The sequence below is a fragment of the Physeter macrocephalus genome, chromosome 7, assembly GCF_002837175.3.
Source record: "Physeter macrocephalus isolate SW-GA chromosome 7, ASM283717v5, whole genome shotgun sequence".
Classification (NCBI taxonomy): domain Eukaryota; kingdom Metazoa; phylum Chordata; class Mammalia; order Artiodactyla; family Physeteridae; genus Physeter; species Physeter macrocephalus.
In genome coordinates, this window is record NC_041220.1 from 52,378,865 (window position 1) to 52,396,203 (window position 17,339).

The 17,339-nt window shown below is 42.8% G+C and overlaps 1 protein-coding gene, 1 long non-coding RNA gene and 1 other non-coding gene across 7 annotated transcripts in view; all 3 read right to left on the reverse strand.

The window, feature by feature from the left end:
• LOC112067067 (uncharacterized) overlaps positions 1–10,514 on the reverse strand; it is a 57,856-nt gene extending 47,342 nt beyond the window's left edge. For 3 of the 5 annotated variants that reach the window (XR_008617798.1, XR_008617797.1, XR_008617796.1), the window contains exons 1-3: positions 10,444–10,514; positions 10,054–10,154; positions 9,280–9,328 (exon numbers count right to left, since the gene is read on the reverse strand). This is a non-coding gene — a long non-coding RNA (uncharacterized lncRNA). Of the gene's footprint in view, positions 1–3,126; positions 3,394–9,228; positions 9,329–10,053; positions 10,155–10,443 lie in introns of all 5 variants that reach the window. The other 2 variants (XR_003680542.2, XR_003680541.2) reach the window with 2 other exon arrangements.
• Positions 9,664–9,785, reverse strand: LOC112067086 (small nucleolar RNA SNORA26). The gene has a single exon (XR_002893069.1). It is a non-coding gene; the product is annotated as a small nucleolar RNA SNORA26 (small nucleolar RNA).
• A 1,770-nt stretch (positions 10,515–12,284) lies between the features above and the next one.
• The window catches only part of LOC114486652 (serine/arginine repetitive matrix protein 1-like), a 21,856-nt gene continuing 16,801 nt past the window's right edge, over positions 12,285–17,339 (reverse strand). The window contains exon 5 of the mRNA XM_028492555.2: positions 12,285–12,674. Coding sequence (XP_028348356.1) covers positions 12,577–12,674 — 98 coding nt within the window. The 3' untranslated portion in view covers positions 12,285–12,576. The remainder of the gene's footprint in view (positions 12,675–17,339) is intronic.

Below are 17,339 nucleotides of genomic sequence, written 5' to 3' on the forward strand. Positions count from 1 at the left end.
AACTACTGAAGCCCACGTGCCTAGAGCCCATGCTCCGCAACAAGAGAAACCACTGCAATGAGAAGCCTGCGCACTGCAACGAAGAGTAGCCCCCGCTGGCAGCAACTAGAGAAAAGCCTGCGTGTAGCAACGAAGACCCAACGCAGCCAAAAATAAATAAAATTTAAAAAAAAACAACTAAGAACTTTTCCCCTCAAAGGACATCCTTAAAAGAATGAAAAGGAACTCAGAATTGGAGGAGATATTTGCAACACATACACGTGATAAAGGACGCATATTAAAAAAGTCCTCTTATAATAGATAAACTGTGGTATACTTATCCAACGGAGTACTACTCAGCAATAAAGAAATGAATTACTGACACATGCAACAACATGGAGGAGTACAGTATGCTGAGTGAAAGAAGTCACAAAAGAGCACATGCTGTATGATTCTAGTTATATGAAATTCTGAAACAGGGTAAAGCTAATCTACAGCAGGAAAAAAATAAATCAGAACTGTCATTGCCCCCAGGAAAGTGGAAATGGAGAATGACTGGGAGGTGGCATTGAAAAACTCCTTTGCTCAAAACTCAGCAAATCTACACTGAAGATTTGTGCATTTAATGTAAGTTTTACATTACACTAATTTGATGCAAGTTTTACATCAAAACAAACCTTAAATACTGAATTCTAATTAATTACATATATGCTGAAGTATTTAGAGTACATATATTGCTATCTGCAATTAACTTTGAAATGCAACTACATGAAGATGGATAAAGGGAAGGATAGAAATGTAATAAAGCAGGTTCTATAAAATATTAATGGTAGAACCTGTGTGGTAGGTTTACTTGTGTTTACTGTAAAATTCCTTAAACTTTGCTAAATATTTGAAATGTTTTATAATCAAATGTTAGGAAAAATCAAATAAAAAACAACTCAGAAAAATGGGCAAAGAATTGAGCAGAAATTTCATAAAGGTATTTCTAAATAACCAGTAAACATATGACTAGGTGCTCAAATTCATTAATCAGGGAGATGCAAATTAAAATCACAGGAGACATAATTATCAGTCACCAAAATGGCCAAAATGAAAAAAGATGGGAAATACCCAGAGTTAATGTGACTGTGGAACGACTGGAACTCTCAGATGTTGCTGATCAGAGTGTAAATCGGTGCGAACACTTTGGAAAACTGCTGTAAAATATCTACTAAATTTGGACGTGGCACAACTATGGTCCAACAATTCCATTTCTGGGTATAGACCCAACATGGCTTGTGTACTTATCTGTAGGTGTGAATACTTCAGTAAATAGCACTGTCTGCCAGAGAGTGGCAATAAGGAGCCACAGAAGGATTTGACATTTCAGAGACGTCAGAAGGATTTGAGAGACATGATCAGATTTGCATTAGGAAGATTAATCCTTGGCTTTGTAGAGGATGGCAAGGAGAGGAGTTAAGGGGCTGTTTGTAGAAGTAATCCAGCAATTATGAAGTCCCGAAATAAAGTAAGGGAGATAGGGATGAAGAGGACAGAGTATAGTTCCTATTTGGAGAGCAAACACAGAACTTGGGCAGGTCACTAAATTCCCCTGTGCTTCTGGTTTCTTCACTTGAAAAATATTAACAGTACCTACTTCATTGATGATTATTTTGATGATTTAATGAGTTAAGGCACAGGAGGATTAGCGATTGTTAAAAAAAAAAAAAGCAATTTTAATTCTCACTGCATCCTATGCAGAGCAAGACGTAGGTATGGAGATGAGAAAGCTTTTAGAGAAAGATTTTAATTTGGCAAAGTCTATGGAAGCCTGCTTTCTCCCAAGCACAGGTAAAATCAGATCTCTGCCCAGGACTGGGTCAGTTTGGGGTCACAGGGTAGAATGCTGAGCTTAGGAATGAGACAGGTCATGTCAGAATCTGGGCGTGAAATGGTCCTAAAATGCCACGGGTGAAGAGCTGGGATTCTACTCAGGTAGCCCGAGCTCCTGCAGTAGGAACTGGGGGGAAGCGTAGGCATTTCCCCTCCTGCTCCCCACCTCCTCAGCTGAGATATGGGGCCACTAAATGGGGCGGGGATTCAGGCTGAGGAGGTGAAGTTGGGGCCGGAAAAGATGCCAACGGGACGCGAGCTTTCCCGTGTTTAGCCAATTGGGTGCGCCCAGGACCGCCTCCATCTGATGATTGGTAGGCCGCGTCCCCCAGGGCTTTCGCGGTCTGTGGGGGGCTTGTCTGAACTCTCGCGAGGGTGCAGGTCTTTCTCTGGTCCTTGGGCACCTGGTTTCGCTGCCGAGGGGTGTTTGCCCACTTCCGGTACCTCGGACCCCTGGTAGCCTCCATCCGCTCCCAACCTGGGCCGAGGGGCGTCGAGGGACAGTGGGCGCGGCCAGGGAGTTTGAGTAGCCGCAGGCAGGGAGCTGCCTGTCTCGAACCCCGGACCCACGGTGCCCGAGGCGGAGGTGAGGCGGGGCCCGGGCCGTGGGGTCTCTTAGCCCCGAGCTCGGGCTTTTCCTCGCGTTCCCCTGCCTTCTCCTCCGCCGGGCGGAGATTCGCGGTCCGCGCGGCTCTGCTGCCGCTTGGCAGGAGGAACCCAAGGTAGTAAAGTGCGACCTGATTGGGCCTTGCCGGGTACTGACGCTCGCTTCATCTGTGTTGAACGGTTTGCAACCTTGGAAGGGACATTTGAATTAAAAATAGTGGGCGAGTTTGTGGTTCTATGGTTAACGCACTTTTGAGTGCGCGCAGTACGGTGAGATACAATGCTTAGAGGAATGAACCGCCTTGCTTAAATGGTCGGTTCTTGTCCCAGCCTGTTTCTAGCTCGTGCTTATTCGGCTGCTGTACAGAGTTAAGGGGGGGTAAGGTCACAAATACATTTTGAAGTTCGTTTCTAATGCACACTTAAAAGCAGCCCTATTCACCTCCTAAAAAGGTAATGCAGATTCCTCCAGTAAAGGAGCGTGTCAATATGTATTGAATTCTTGCGCATGGCAAACAACAAAAAGTTATCTTAAAGTAGTTTATACTTAATATTAACTAAAAGTCTTGAGCCTGAGTCTGTATTTTCACTGAAGAAAAAGCACTGCCAAGAAGGGAGGGAAAGGCAGACAGGGATTGCGAAGAAAATACTTAGACCTGTAGATACCTGGATTTTCATGTACCACTGTGAAACTTGGTAGAAAATAACAAGTGTTGGCGAGGAGCTGGAGAAACTGGAACCCTTGTGAGTTGCTGGTGGATGTAAAATGGTGTAGCTGCCGTGGAAGTTTGCTGGTCAAAAAAGTAGTTACCATATTATCCGGCAACTCTGCTTCTTGGTATATAACCAAAATTGAAAGCAGACTGGAGACAACAGCATCCATTCTCTTGTTATATATTGGGAGTAAACTTCTTTGGTTATCTTGCATTTGGCCTATCAATCAACAGAAAAAAGACCATTTTGAACTAGCTCATTCTAAATATACAGCCAAGACAAGTGGCAGCTTCCATAATGTCATTAGGATGTATTTTTATCTTACGTTCTTGGGGCGGGGAGGGGTAAATGCTGCCTGCACATAGTTAATGTAATGTATTTCAAAGATTATTTGCACTCTTCTGTTTTAATTTTGACTAAGTTTTCATGTGTGGCTTTTGACATCAGAGGATTGTTGCACGGACATTATTATAACACGTTTCAGCTGGCCACAACAGTGCTTTCAAGGTTGCCAGCTATCTTTGTGAGTAGATATGAGGTTTTTTTTCAACCATAAAAATGAGTGACCGTAATTTAGAGCAAAGAATGCACATTAAACTTTGTAAAGTTAAGTAAATCTGCAAGCGAGATACTTGAAATGTTAAATGTAGTTTATGGTGAAGTAATGTCAAGAGCAAGAGTCTTTGGCATAAAAGGTTCAAAGAAGGCAGAGATGATACCCACGATGATGCAAGAAGGGGCTGGCCAGTCACCATGAGACATAAGAAAATTGAGAGGGTCGGAATTTGGTTTGCTCAAATAACCAACTAACTGTAAGAAAAAAACGAGTAAAAATTTAGACAAACTCATTCTGAAAGAAAACTTGCACCTGAAGAAATTTTCTGGCAAGATGATCTCTCCTGCTGTTGTGGTCAATGATCCTGTAGAGGCCAAACCAAAATAGAGCTGCACAGGAACCTGCCACTTGGGTGCGTATTCAGGGCAGTCCTACAGTTTTGTTTCATTGGTTTTGGAGAAACTAAAATGAGCTGAGCTTCTTCAGACATTTCTCATTGGCTCTGTAGGTTTAAGCCACTTACAGTGATTTAAGCAGAGTGAAACCTGTAGAGTTGAGTGTGCAAGTAGATAGCATGGAGCTGGAAGTTTATTAGGAGGAACCTAGCAAACCATTAGCTCGGAATGAGGAACTCAACATGGGAGCATTTCTATCTTATTTCAAGTTGAGTTCATTTGAATAATCAGGTTACCTGCAGGCTGGGAGTTAAACCTTAAACAGGGAGCTAGAGATCAATGTAACTATGTGGAAACATCTCAAAAAATAGTGGCCACTTTTAGGCAGAAATATTCAGACTTGTAATAATGAAACTTTTTTGTTGTGGGAGACATTGGAAACAGGTATTCACGTCTGTCAGCAAGAAACAGAAGAGGCTGCAAGGAATGGTGGGCAGGCAGTTTATGACACTTTCCTCTTCTACGCCCCCTCCCAAGCCCCCAGTCAGGACCTGATTTTGGTCAGAAGTTAATGAAACCTCCTATTCGTTATGTAAATTCCAATTTTAAATAAATTTTCAGATACAAACTGTTCAGGTCTGCAGCTTGGTATGAAAGGTAGACAAATAGGGCTCAGTTTTGATCCTAACGTCTTTCATCAGAATGAGACTCCATAGGTTGAGAAGAGTTTCAAAAGGCAATACTGTAAATAGCAACATGTAAACAACACACAATCTTTTCAACAAGGACTGAGTTTTGACCTTCAGGTTTTCCATGTTTTATTTGACTGAGTGTGATGGTCCCATAAGAATACTGAGTTCAACAAGTGTGAATTTCTTATTCAGAAACTTGGGTCTTTGCCCTAGTTTCCTTACCAGTCTCTAGCATGAAGCTGCCATTATTCAGCATCAGTACTGTTGTAACCCAGATATTCAGTACATCAAAATTCCAATGTATGGATGACAAGTCAGAGCCCTGTGGTAGTGACCCTGAGAAAACTAGTTCTATTAGTTATACTTTTTTTTTTAAACCTCCCAGAAATTCAGTTTTACATTTTGTGGAAACATGAGCCAAGTCTGTGTTACCTCTGGGACACTGCTAGCCAAAGCTGTATGGCCTACAAGGCAAAAATTATATAACCAACATAATTTTTTCCTATTGTTTTAGTTTCGTTACCAAATTTGTACAACTTGAACTTTGGATGGTGTTTTGTACTGTGTAATGAAATTTATTAAAAGTATACATAAATGACATTCCAATAAATCATACATTGATTTCTTATATTTGTTTTAATAATCTGTATTTTATTATGAAGTATTTGCTAATCCTCCATATTTTAGCCACATGCTGATATCTCTTGTGATTCAAATCTAAATAAATTTTAACTTAATTGCCATACCTCTGAAAATTTTTAAATTGACTAATAGTTAAGATCTACCCTCACCTACCCACCAGTAAGGTATTAGTGAAAACACAGCATAGGAGGTGGTGTGGTGTGGTGTGGTGAGGTTCCAGCTCTGGCTGTATTTGTGATCTTAAGCTTTCCATCAGTATTGGATACCTGAGGCTGCTATAACAGATTACCGCAAACTTGGTGGCTTGCTGAAACAACAGAAATTTATTCTCTCACAATTCTGTGGGCCAGAAGTCAGAAATCAACTCCACTGGGTCAAATCAAGTGTATGCTCCCCCAGGAGGCTCTGGGAGGCTGGGAATCAACATGTTCCTCACACCTTCCAGCTTCTGGTGGCTGCCAACATCCCTCAGCTAGAAGCTGCATCACTCCAATCTCCAGGCCAACATTAAATCTGCTTCTTCACATGGCCTCCTCTGCTCTCGGAATCTCCTGCCTGCCTCTTATAAAGGCACTTGTGATTGGATTTAGGGCCCACAGAGATGATCCAGGATAGTTTCCCCATCTCAAGACCCTTAACCTAGTCACAGTCCAGATATTTTTAAAGCTTCATTTTCATAACCATCCTGCGAAGCAGGTATTATCATGTCCATTTTACAGGTAAGGGAATGGAGGTTCAGAGAACCTCAGTCACTCGTCCAGGACACACAGCTGAGCGATGGCTCAAGCCTTCTCTTCCACCCAAATACCCAGAGACCCAGAACATTCCCACCTTTTCCTGTCTGTAATCCTCCAAACAGTCCTTGAGGTCCAGCCTAATGTACACCTCCTCTAAGAAACGTCTCCTGATCACTTTTTTTTGTTTTTTTTTTGTTTGTTTGTTTTGTTTTGTTGCGGTACGCAGGCCTCTCACTGTTGTGGCCTCTCCCGTTGCGAAGCGCAGGCTCCGGACACGCAGGCTCAGCGGCCACGGCTCACGGGCCCAGCCGCTCCGCGGCATGTGGGATCTTCCCGGACCGGGGCACGAACCCGCGTCCCCTGCATCGGCAGGCGGACTCTCAACCACTGCGCCACCAGGGAAGCCCCTTAATTTTAGTTTTGACTTAAATAGCCACGTGTGACTAAGAGCTGTCCTACTGGGCAGTGCAGTTCTAGTGTTTCTATAGTTCTAAACTCTGGACTTCGAAGCAACTAAAAAGTTGTTCTGTCTTTCCTCCAAAGTTTTACGCCCTGGCTATAAAACTGCTCACATCTTTCACCTGCTATTGTTTAGTCTAGTGGACTTCAAGCTTTTTAGCCAAAAGCCTTGTTACTAAAAAAATAAAATAAAATTATTTGGAAAACCAAAGTATGAACAAGACTGTAACTGGTTGAAGTTGGTTAGTGGGAGAGGGAGGATCTGTGGCAGACCCAGGGTCTCCACCTGTCTACCAAGCCTAAGTAACTCCTCAAGGGCCAAAGAACCAACACCAGGACTCAGTGGAGTGGAGCCATTTGTGAAACCAGTGGTTATCCTTGGGATCTTTGCTAGAGCCTTCAGACTTTTGTAGTTAGCATTTGAAGTCACCTCATCTAGGCTTTTAGCCTACAGAATACCCTCTCCACCACCACACTGCTAACTAGTCACAGCACTCAATTAAGGAAGCATCACAAGCCTTTACACTGGAGGCCTCCGTCAATGGACCAGTCGCAATCACATCCACTGATCTGCTTTGTTCATGGATGTGTTCACCTAGAATAGTACCTGTCCCTAGTAGGTACTCTATCATTTTTTATGAACATTAAAGCCAGCATTTTAGTACCATATAAATATCAAATATCAGTATTTTCATTTTGATTCAATATTACAGTGATCATACAGTATTGTCAAAATGGCCCTATAGCACTATTAAGTGCTTACTACTCACCAGGGTTTTTTTTAGTAACTGTCTTTATTATCAACTTACAGACAAAGAAACTGAAGTAAAGAAGTAACTGGTCTAAGATCATATAGGGTGGGGATCTGAATCTAGGCTCTTATTATGCCACTAAGTAAGCCACCCACTTGAATGCAATTTATAATTCATTCCAACACAATTAACGATAGTACTAAATTATAAATGATACTGCTCCTTGTACTATAGTCATCATGGGTTTAGGGCTCAAGAGAACCTGTAGTATGCCAGGCACTTGGTTAGACCCCAGGAATATAGTGGGAACCAAGAGGGACTTTATGGGCAGAGGCAATTAGGCAAGCCCACAAGCAACTACAAAATGTGCTTCCAAGTATGATAAGGCCATTACAGGGTGCTACAGAAATCCATAACAAGAGCACTTGGGAGGAAAGATAGTGCTTATAGAAACGTGGGAAAGTGTACAGGGGCATTCTAGGTTAAGTTACAGCATTCAGAGGCCTGAGAGGCCAGAAAGCAAGCTGCCATCTTAGAATGGTCTAAAATATCCACCTTAGCCCTGCACACAAACTGTTGTCAAATCCTCCCGTAAGGTCACTTCTCTGCATCTTCACCTTGCTTTCCCCCCAAGCCTTTAAACACATCCCTCCCCAGGGCCTTTGCACTTACTTTTCCTCTGCCTGAAATGCTCTTCACCCAAATATATGCAGTTGACCTTTGCACAATGCAAGGGATACTCTGAATAATTTATAGATGGCCCTCCATGGCCAATGTAGTACTGTAGTACTTACTACTGAAAAATATCTGTGTATGAGTGGACCCATGAAGTTCAAACCCATGTTGCTCAAGGATCAACTGTATATAACCATGTTATCTCCCGCAGCTCTTTCAGGTCTTCTGTAGTTAGTCATTCTCCGACCAGCTCCATCTGAAATTATCATGTCCTCCACTCACAGTGCATATACACGCCCTTCCTATTTCCCTTACCTTGTTTTCCCTCTAGCAATTACGCTAACATTTGTTCAATAAATTTCCTATATTAGGAAGCTAGATTTTACAGAATAATATGGCATATAAAAAGAAATGAAGTTTAAACAGAGGCTAAAACAATATTTTGAAATAAGCATTAAAAATGAACCCAAGGTGAATACCTTTCAGACTTGTGGAAAATGAGGTATTTGTAAACATTCAGAGCTGATCAACAGGAAGAACTCCTAGCACACACTGGGCTGTTAATCTTGCTACACTGACACATTTCTTCCCATATGAAAACTTTCCTGTCACCTCCAATACTTTCAAATTCTAACTATCTAGCATCATTGCGTCCTTTAAATTCCTTTTTACAGCTCACTATGCTACATTCATCAGAAGCATTTAACATGCTGACGGATGCTCCTTTTGTGCCAAATTTTGACTTCTTTTAGGTTCAATGTAATTAGATGCTATAAAGAGCTTATATTCTCAACAATAAGTCTCTGGTCCCTAACACTCCCCGCCGCCCCCAAAACTGACCTAATCCCCATCTGAATACTTCTATCGTTTAACCAGGACACTAAATCTCTAGAGAGATAAGTGACTTTTCATAGTTTACACAGCCAAAAAGGTACATATGAAGCTCCTTGTTCAGGGCTATGCATATGTGATGGAATCTCAATTCACTACCTGAACTACTGCTTCATCTGTAATTTTACAGTATCCACTCCACAGAGTTGTGAGAATTAAACCACCAGCACTGTCCCACTGCCCTAAACTCCTAAGCCAGTGCAGATACATGGTTGCTACAAGTTATGTGAGAATAGTTGACCTCATTGGAGGCACCTGTGTGTTGTAAACTGCAGAGTGATAGCTGGTGTAAGTCAGTTAAAATACCAGTGTCAGGGCATTCCAGCTTCATTGGCTTGTACCTGTAGTCTTCAACCTATAAAAAGAAAAGTTTTAAAATTACCTTTCTGAACAAATAGAGAAAAACAAACAAAAAAAACCTTTGAGGTACATTCTTTTCAATTTGCCTCAAAGGATATCCAGAAAAAGCCTTTTGTACACCTGTTCCATCATATAGATATTTTTCCATCTTCAGAGATGACCACAATATCCAAATGCCCTTCTCTATTTGAAAACACTAGATGGTATCCCCAGAGGAGTCTAAAAAGCAGGCCTGAAGGTACCGTCAAACCTAAGGTTAAGTTTATCACTTTGCTATTAACTATACAAACATCACTAAGGTGCTAAAACTGAAAGAAAATCTTCTGGTTCAGCTGTGACTCCAGACAGGATCCAAAGAGGAGTTCTACAATCTCTTCTCTGGGTTTTATGGAGACTTTCTTTACCCTTCTGTGTTAGCCTCTTAAGGCACTGCGTCAACCTTAAAAGGGCACAGGAAAGGGCGATTTGGGTTTTTCACAGGGTTCTCTATGATTTCCTGCATTCCTCTCTCGTCAGTGTCCGTGGACCTCAGCAGTTTCTTTAACCGAGTCTGAAAACCCACTAGAAGCAGCTGTTCTGCTTGTGAACGTCCGTTTCCTTTGTTAAAGGAGAGCCGGATTCGGGCCTTTGCACCAAACACGTGCTTGGGAACCCTCCGGTCGCCATTGGCCACGTGCTCGGGCCCGGGTCATTTCACCTCACTCAAGGACGGGGACATACCTGCGTTTAGAACTCAGGCCGCTGCACCCGCAGTCGTTGGAGACAAACTCCCCAGGCTCACGGTCGGTCCGAGACACGCTGTTGCCGCCGCAGGCTGGGCCCTGGGGAAGCAAAGCGCAAACTTGTTACCGCGCCCGGGCCTGGCCGCCGGGAAGCCTCGGGGCGGCTCGGCGCGGCGCGTGTGCCTAGCGCGGCCCCGGGACGGGCACGGTCGCCCGCCCCCCCGGGCCGTCGAGGGCTGCTCTACCCCTGCGTTCTGGCCGCCGGGAACAGTGGAGCTCCGGGCGGGCAAAGCTCGAGGGGACACGAGGCAAGCTCAGCCCCACCCGGGCCCGCGGACCGGCCGGGTGCCACCCCCCCAACCCCCCCACTGCGCTGACCCACACTCACCGCTCAATTCAGCAAGACTGAGGGCGATGCGGGCGTGCGGCGCCGAGACACTGCAGCCGGGGCGGGGCGGGGCGGGAGGAAGAGGAGGAGAAGGAGAGGGGAGGGGCGGGGAGGGGCGGGGCGGGAGGAGGAGAAGGAGGGGGGAGGGGCGGGGCGGGCAGCCAATCCCCGGGAAGTCTCCGGAGGTGGGTGGTGCGGGTCCGGCCATTGGTTCCCGCGGTCCCTGCCCGGTCGGGGTCTTTCGGGTCTTTCCATGGCGGGAGCGTGAGCTAAGCCTACGCGGAGCAAGCTTCTCGGAAGCTCCAGGAGTCTTGACGCCTCCCAGGCTTTGGCGCTCGTGGATCTGTTTCTCTGAGGCCAACGTGCCTTCCTCTGGACTCTCCTTAGGAGGCTCTAGCCGTTACCCCAGGGCTGAGCCAGGACCCAAGAGATTCCCCTTCCTACGACTACGCAAGTTCAGTATGTGTTTAGAACCTGTCCTGCTAAACTGTAAGCTTAAAGAGAGGCTCGGACCCCGTCTTCTTGAACACGCTCACCCCATGGTCCCTCCTAAACCTGGGAGGACCAGCCTCCTTTCTTCATGCTCTCTGTTCATTCATTCGCAGGGTTCAATAAGTAGATTGGGGGGGTGGGAGTGGCGCGGGGGGGCTATGCTGGGGGTGAGGTGGGAGGTAGGGAGGGAGGCACTATAATACTTCCCGAGGTGACGGACTCATACTTGGCAAACGCTTAAGTGGGTTTAAATTGGAGTATGTGCTAAAATGAGAAGTTCTGTTCCTGTTTAAAGAGTTTACCTTCTGTTAACAAATTTAATCCTCAGAATATTTTTAATCATCCCCACATTATAGGTGGGGAAGCCGAGACGTGTCGAGTAACTTTCCAAAGTCACAGAGAACCTAACAAGTGGTGGATTTGGGATTTGAACCCAAACAGTTTGAAGGCAGAGCCCCTCAAAACGCTGTACTACATTGCTCTCCTCAGGTGGGTGGAGTCGGGAGTGAAGGGAAACAAGTGGCCTGCGTTTGATTGGCTGATCAAGGTAGGCATCTCCAGTGGAGGTGGGGGTCTACAGGCACAAAGAACAGCTTATGGTAGAGCCCCGAGGTAGAATGGAAAGCGCTTGACCTGTTAAGGAACCCAGAGTGTAAATGGAACTTAAGGATGTAGGAGCAGAGTGGCCTCAGAAGAGATTGGGGCTAGACCATTCAGGAGGCCCTGGTGGAGTTTGCGTTTTATGCTGAGAACAATTGGAAAGCTGTTCAAGCATTTTATTTTATTTATTTTTTATTAATTTTTTATTGGAGTATAGTTAGTTTACAATGTTGTGTTAGTTTCTGTTGTACAGCAAAGTGAATTAGTTTTACATATATCCACTCTTTTTTAGATTCTTTTCCTGTATAGGTCATTACAGAGTATTGTGTAGAGTTCCCTGTGCTATACAGTAGGTCCTTATTAGTTATCTATTTTATACATAGTAGTGTGTAGATGTTCAAGCATTTTAAAATGGAGGATGATAGGACCTGATGCAAGCTGTGGTTTATTAATTAATTAATTTATTTATTTTTGGCTGTGTTGGGTCTTCGTTTCTATACAAGGGCTTTCTCTAGTTGCAGCGAGCTGGGGCCACTCTTCATCGCGGTGCGCGGGCCTCTCACTCTCGCGGCCTCTCCTGTTGTGGAGCACAGGCTCCAGACGCGCAGGCCCAGTAGTTGTGGCTCACGGGCTTTGTTGCTCCGCGGCATGTGGGATCCTCCCAGACCAGGGCTCGAACCCCAATCCCCTGCAGTGGCAGGCAGATTCTCAACCACTGCGCCACCAGGGAAGCCCCCAAGCTGTGGTTTAAAGATGTGATTAAGATGATTTGAGGAAAAGAAATGTAATAAAATTTATCAATAAATCCTAGCAGCCAGTCACTACCTTGCAGATATTCATAAGATCATAGTAAAATTTAAGGTGGCAGAGGGAACACCCGTTCACTGTCCCTTCATCTTTCTTCTCTCAGAGTCTTCCAAACAGAGACTCTGTAGCAGGGGGCAGGGTCTGGATTGCCAAGCTGAGATTCAACAACATGACCCTGGCTGTAGGAAGAACTTGGTTAAGAGCAGGCAGGGCTATAAGTGACCTGATAGATCACTAGGAGATGGATCCAGTTACCAGAAGTGGGCAGAAGGTCTCAGCCAAGTTTGGAAGATGAGGTGGAGAAGCTTGGTTCTGATGCCCAGCAATCTCCCCTACATAAAATGAAGATAGTTTTAGTTACTTAGAAACGATGGGTCAACCCACAGAAAGGCTCCCTGAGATCCACAGACTCAAACATAAAAATGGACAATTGCCTGCACTCTCTAGGCAGCCACCAAGGCTTCTGGACAAAAAGCTGCTGGGAAGTGATCTGGCAACAGTTTAACACTGCTTTTCTCCACCCTCTTTGGGATGGAATACATATCACATGTTCCTCTTCTTTTTTACTGCCTTGCACAGAAACACATTAATCCTAGTATCTTCCTCAGACCTTTTTTTAAAAGAGAATTTTCTGGGTGCACTGCGTGGCACGTGAGATCCTAGTTCCCTGACCAGGGATTGAACCCGCGCCCCCTGCAATGGAAGCATGGAGTCTTAACCACTGGACTGCCGGGGAAGTCCCCTTCCTCAGACCTTTTTTAATCCACTTTTTTTTTTCCAATGTAGAAAAGTCCTAATAATAAACCTGAAGCTCTCTTAGTCCCATTTTTGTGGTAAAGCCCAGCTCATTCATAGTTGATAAATATCAGGAGAGGCTGACATCCATGTATAAAGAAAGAAGTGGTACATGTTAAAAGTGAGATGGATTTAACCAGCAACATGAAAATGACTTGTAATGTATGTCTGTAATATTTTTGTATTTGTTTTGATATTTGTAATTTTTTAATAATTTATTGTTGTTCATTCATTTATTCATTGTTTATATCCCATTTTAGTCCAAAAAGAATATGAATGTAGTTTATAAGACTATATTACAATGATATTTTCAAAACAGGAAATTGGATTGCAGGAAAAATAAGATAAAGTCTGGGGCTAGTACACAAAATATAACCCATGAAGCGCTATACACTTGCTGAAAGAAGGCCAAAAATTTTGCTCTGAGCTGCTTAGCAGTCAATGCGAAAATCAGAAAATGGAAACAAATCAGACACTCAAGAGAAGCACAAAGATTCCTGAAGGAAATTTCCTCCACGGATCTTCATAAAGAGGGCACTGCAACCAACTTCCTCAATATCAATAACCTAAAAAAATGTTTGTAATTCACATGTCCAAGATTTCTGACACCCAGGCAGAGGATTTCCTAGTCAAGGTGATTTCACATACTTAAACTCACTTAAAACAATTTTTCCCCAAGTCCTAATTATCATGTGGCAAGATGGTTACCAGTCAGGCCAGGTGACATGTGAGAAGGAAATTGCATCTGATTATGAATCAGATAGGCCATACTCTATAAAAATACTGAAATCAGTGATCGAAAACAAGTAGTATGCTCCCATAAGAAAGATGTGGCAATTTGGGTTAATTCCCTGGTCAAAGATTCAGGATTATGTGTGTGTGTGTGTGTGTGTGTGTGTACAGTATTAGATTTTTAAGACAACTAAATCTCTAACAAGATTATAAAATTAGGAAGTTCTCAACAATAAAATCCTAATATGCTCCCATAAGAAAGATGTGGCAATTTGGGTTAATTCCCTGGTCAAAGATTCAGCATTAAGTTATGTGTGTATGTGTGTGTGTGTGTGTGTGTGTGTGTGTGTGTGTACAGTATTAGATTTTTAAATGTGGCAAGATGGTTACCAGTCAGGCCAGGTGACATTTGAGAAGGAAATTGCATCTGATTATGAATCAGATAGGCCATACTCTATAAAAATACTGAAATCAGTGATCGAAAACAAGTAGTATGCTCCCATAAGAAAGATGTGGCAATTTGGGTTAATTCCCTGGTCAAAGATTCAGGATTATGTGTGTGTGTGTGTGTGTGTGTGTGTACAGTATTAGATTTTTAAGACAACTAAATCTCTAACAAGATTATAAAATTAGGAAGTTCTCAACAATAAAATCCTAATATGCTCCCATAAGAAAGATGTGGCAATTTGGGTTAATTCCCTGGTCAAAGATTCAGCATTATGTGTGTGTGTGTGTGTGTGTGTGTGTACAGTATTAGATTTTTAAGACAACTAAATCTCTAAGAAGATTACAAAATTAGGAAGTTCTCAACAATAAAATCCTAAGTCCAGCACAGCACATCAAAGTACAAATTTGTTTTGATGTGAAGTTAATTCATTGCTTAGAGTAAATATCAACTGAATATTCAGTTAACAAGAATTTTATCCTCTTAGAACTTAAAGTGGCCTTTAAAAAATTTTTTTATCCATTTATTTATTGGTTGCATTGGGTCTTCGTTGCTGCATGCGGGCTTTCTCTAGTTGCGGTGAGCGGGGGTTACTCTTCATTGTGGGGCAGGGGCTTCTCATTTCGGTGGCTTCTCTTGTTGTGGAGCACGGGCTCTAGGTGCATGGGCTCCAGTAGTTGTGTCACGCGGGCTCAGTAGTTGCGGCGCGTGGGCTTAGCTGCTCCGCGGCATGTGGGATCTTCCCAGACCAGGGCTCGAACCCGTGTCCCTTGAATTGGCAGGTGGATTCTTAACCACTGCGCCACCAGGGAAGTCCCACTTTTCTCTTTTTTAAAAATGACCAAGGAACTTTAAGCTCAGTGCCTTTCTAGTCTGTCCATTCATTTCTCTGAGTTTATGGAATTATTCTCAATTCTCCCTCTGACCTTTTCCTGTTGAAAAGCTAAAAAGTAAGAACCTGCCTCTAATATTTGCCCTTCAATCTCACCCTAACACTGCAGGTACAACTGAAATTTTTGGAATCAAAACACATTAAAATAATCAAGAAGCCCTGAGTTCCCTCATTCTTAAATTTTTATCATGAAAATTCCCAAATATGCCCAATGATAAAATTCAACAAGTCCCTGTGTATTTATCTTCCAGTCAACAGCTATCAACCAAAACCAGCATTTATTTTTCATACTTGTTCCATCTATCTACCTTTTTTCTTGAAGTATGTAAAGAAAACCCCCAGATATCATGTTATTTCACCCCTCAATATTTCAGTATTAATCTCAAAATACATAATCGTACCTGACAACAATGCCAGCATGATTGTTAAGAAAGTAAACAATAATTCCAAATTCATATTCGACTTCCCCCATTGTCTAAAAATGTCTGTTTTACAGTTTGTTTGAATCAAGATTCAAACAAGGTTTACTTATTGTATTTAGTTATGTCTTCAAAGCTTAAGCCTCTTCTGGTGTAGAAAAAATGTCCTCCTTTTTTCTTGTCTTTTTTTTTTTTTATTCCAACACCTTTAACTTTTTAAATAACAGATTTGGAGATATAATTCAGATACCATAAAATTCACCCTTTTAAAGTGTGCAATTCAGTATTTTTTAGTATATTCATAGAGTTGTACAATCATCACCATTATCTAATTTCAGAACATTTTCATTGCTCCAGAAAGAAACTCTCACCCACTAGCAGCCACTCCCTACCTTCTCCTCCCCACATCCTCTGGCAACCACTAATTTACTTCCTGTCTCTTTGGATTTGCCTATTCTGGACATTTCACATAAATGGGATTGTATAATACAAGATGTGGTTTTTTTGTTTCTGGCTTCTTTTACTTAGCTTAATGTTTTCAAGGCTAAACAAATGAGTAGTGCTATGCAGTGCTGGACTTTATTCCTTTTTATGGCAGAATAATATTCCATTGATTGGACATACTAAATTTTGTTTACCTGTTTATCAGCTGGTGGACAGGTCAGTTGTGCTGTGGTGTGTTCCACATGCTGGCTGATTGCTTCCTCCTGCTGCTGTTTAACTTGTGTCTTTATCCTCTGTTTTTCTCAAAGATTTGAGAGAAACCTCACATTCTTGAAAACTTGGTTGTCAGACTTTAGTGTGTGAAAGAACTACCTGCCACACTTGCTAAAGGTGCAGAATTCCAGGCTCATCAGCGGAGAGTCTGATGTAGTCTGATTGGAGAGGGGACCCAGGCATCTGCACTTTTAACCCACCGGTTGATTCTGATGCAGGTATTCCCAGAATACACTTTGAGAAATTCTGCTAGGTGTCCCTAAACCTTGATTTTAATAGCACTTGACATTTCACAGAAAAGCTGTAATAGCAACTGGTAGATTATTGACTAAGACTTTTAAAAAACAAAGTTGTAAATATTACTGTAGAATAACTATAATAAAAAGGGCCTAAGTTAATACCCTGGCTGATGTCTTCTGGGTTGGAGATAGACGTTTGCAGGAATGATGGCCAGGAGAATTGTGTTGTGGTTGTTAATTAGCCACCCTCGAGTGAGTGAAGTAGCCAAATTTAGTTTTAAAGGCAATGAAAGCCATAGCCTCTAAGAATTAAACTACTGCACCAATCTTTACAGTATTGACCTCAACATTTACAAGTGTGTTCAGATTGATTAATTAGAATACTTCTTGATTCAAGAAATTTTAATTCTTAATCTGAAGCCATTTTCTGTTAGGTAACCAAGAACAAAGTGGGTTGTAAATATTCTAAGAGGGCTCCTCTTTTCCTCTGGAAATAGGCTACAACAAAGTACAACCATATTTGCTTCAACACTTTTTCACTATCTAAATAGTGCATTTTAAACACCCCAAACTCCTGAGTATGAAGAGTGGTTTTCCCTTAATTTAATGACAAGGGTTTTCTTCCTTCCTTCCTTCCTTCCTCCCTCTCTTTCTTTTTTTTTTTTTTTTGTGTGTGTGTGGTACGCGGGCCTCTCACTGTTGTGGCCTCTCCCGTTGCAGAGCACAGGCTCCGGACGCGCAGGCTCAGCGGCCATGGT